The sequence below is a fragment of the Solanum stenotomum genome, chromosome 5, assembly GCF_019186545.1.
Source record: "Solanum stenotomum isolate F172 chromosome 5, ASM1918654v1, whole genome shotgun sequence".
NCBI classification, from domain to species: domain Eukaryota; kingdom Viridiplantae; phylum Streptophyta; class Magnoliopsida; order Solanales; family Solanaceae; genus Solanum; species Solanum stenotomum.
In genome coordinates this window covers 39,978,603-39,980,377 of record NC_064286.1, presented here as the reverse complement: position 1 = coordinate 39,980,377, position 1,775 = coordinate 39,978,603, and the positions used below count along the sequence as shown (strand labels likewise).

The 1,775-nt window shown below is 37.7% G+C and overlaps 1 protein-coding gene across 1 annotated transcript; it reads right to left on the bottom strand.

Moving 5' to 3' along the window:
• Window positions 1–585: 585 nt before the first annotated feature.
• LOC125863960 (uncharacterized) lies at window positions 586–1,572 on the bottom strand. Its single transcript, XM_049543921.1, has one exon. It carries the CDS (start codon window positions 1,570–1,572, stop codon window positions 586–588), a length of 987 nt encoding a protein of 328 aa, XP_049399878.1.
• Between the last annotated feature and the right edge of the window lie 203 nt (window positions 1,573–1,775).

The following is a 1,775-nucleotide window of genomic DNA, read 5'->3' as shown; positions in this document are numbered from 1 at the left end:
GGATCTGTAAATAGTTAATTATCTGTGTTAGAATGGCCATATATGTATATGGAGTTATCGTACCTAAAACTTCCTTATAGACGATGTTCTTTGTGTATGTTCCATTTTGACGTTTGGGTTGCTCTGTTAGGACAAGTACTTTTGTTGTGGACATAGATATCCCTCTTGAGAGTGCCACATACAATTGACCATGTGAGACAACATGTAAACCAACATTTTGAATTGTTTGACCTTGAGCTTTATTTATAGTCATTGCAAAGCAAAGGCGTACCGGGAATTGCTTTCGAAGGAATTTAATTGGGTATCCTTCATTTTCTGGTGGTGATAATTGAATTCTAGGAAGAAACACATGGTTTGTTGCAGAATGACCACTTGATATTTCCGCTTGCAAGACATTTTGGGAGAAGCCTCGACATATCATTCGTGTTCCATTGCATAAGCCACTTGAAGGGTCTGAATTCCTTAGCAACATGATGGGTGCATTTTCCTTCAATTCTAACTTGCATTTAATAAGATATGTCAAAATCTATCCATTTTGATATTTGTTACCTCCTCTTCATGATTGTAACTTGTAATGTGTGATCATCAGTACCTATGTGGCGGGAGACCGTTTGGTGTTAAAGTATTTAGATATTCTTCTTGGTAATAGTTGTTGGTGTCATCTTCTGCTGAGTCAAATCTATTGAATATCTTCCTTTCACCTGGGAACATGGCTATTAACTTGTCATTAAGTTTATCCACATGGTCATTTCTGCTAGCTAAAATAGCTCTTTCAGTGACATATTTTGCCATAGCAGCATTTTCTTGCATGTTTGGAAATATCTCTTGTATTATGGATTCTTCTGGAAATCCATCCCGAGAATGCTTGACAGTCAACTGTTCAGGGAGAAGGATTAAATTGTCTCTTATTGTTGGTTCATCTCCGTTACCCACGCGAAGTAAGAACTCACTGAAGGTTGGATCTGTTCTTGCTCTCATATTTCTTGTAAATTGAATCTTCTCCATCAAAGGCCAGAGATATGATTTCACCAAGCATGGATTTACAATTTCTGCTCTAGTTGATTTTTGAACTACTGGTAACACCTGCTGAAAATCTCCTCCAAAAACCATGACTTTTCCACCAAATGGTTTATCGATGTCCATTATGTCTCTGAAGCTCCTGTCGACTGTTTCTATTGTTTGTCGTTTGGCCATTGGTGCTTCATCCCATATAATCATTTTTGCTTTTCTAATCAATTTGGCAGCACCACTTTGCTTTGACATGTTTGTCATAGTTGACTCATTTGTTTGAAGGGGGATCTCAAACCTCAAGTGTGCTGTACGTCCTCCTAGTAAGATTGAAGCTACTACGCCACTGGTTGCTGTTGCCAAACCTATCATACCTCTTGATCTAACATTGGCTAGCAATGCACGGTATAGGTATGTTTTCCCAGTTCCCACAGGTCCATCCACAAAGAATATTCCAGTTGTTCCAGCATCGATTGTTTGCATTATTTTTGTAAAAGCATGATGTTGTTCTGGATTTAATTGTGATTGTGCCTCAAAATCTTCTCTAGGTATCTGCACAGACATTTCTTCATTTATTTCTCTACTTTCTGATGGACCAACTTAGAGCAAATCTTGATCTAGTTGAGGAATGTCATTTATAGCTATGCTCTTGCCCATACTTTGCAAACAATTATTAATACTATTTAGGGTAGACTGTAATATAGTATTGTGTGAGTTGCCATATAGCCTGTTGAAATCCTCAGACATATCCTCATAATAAGTATCCC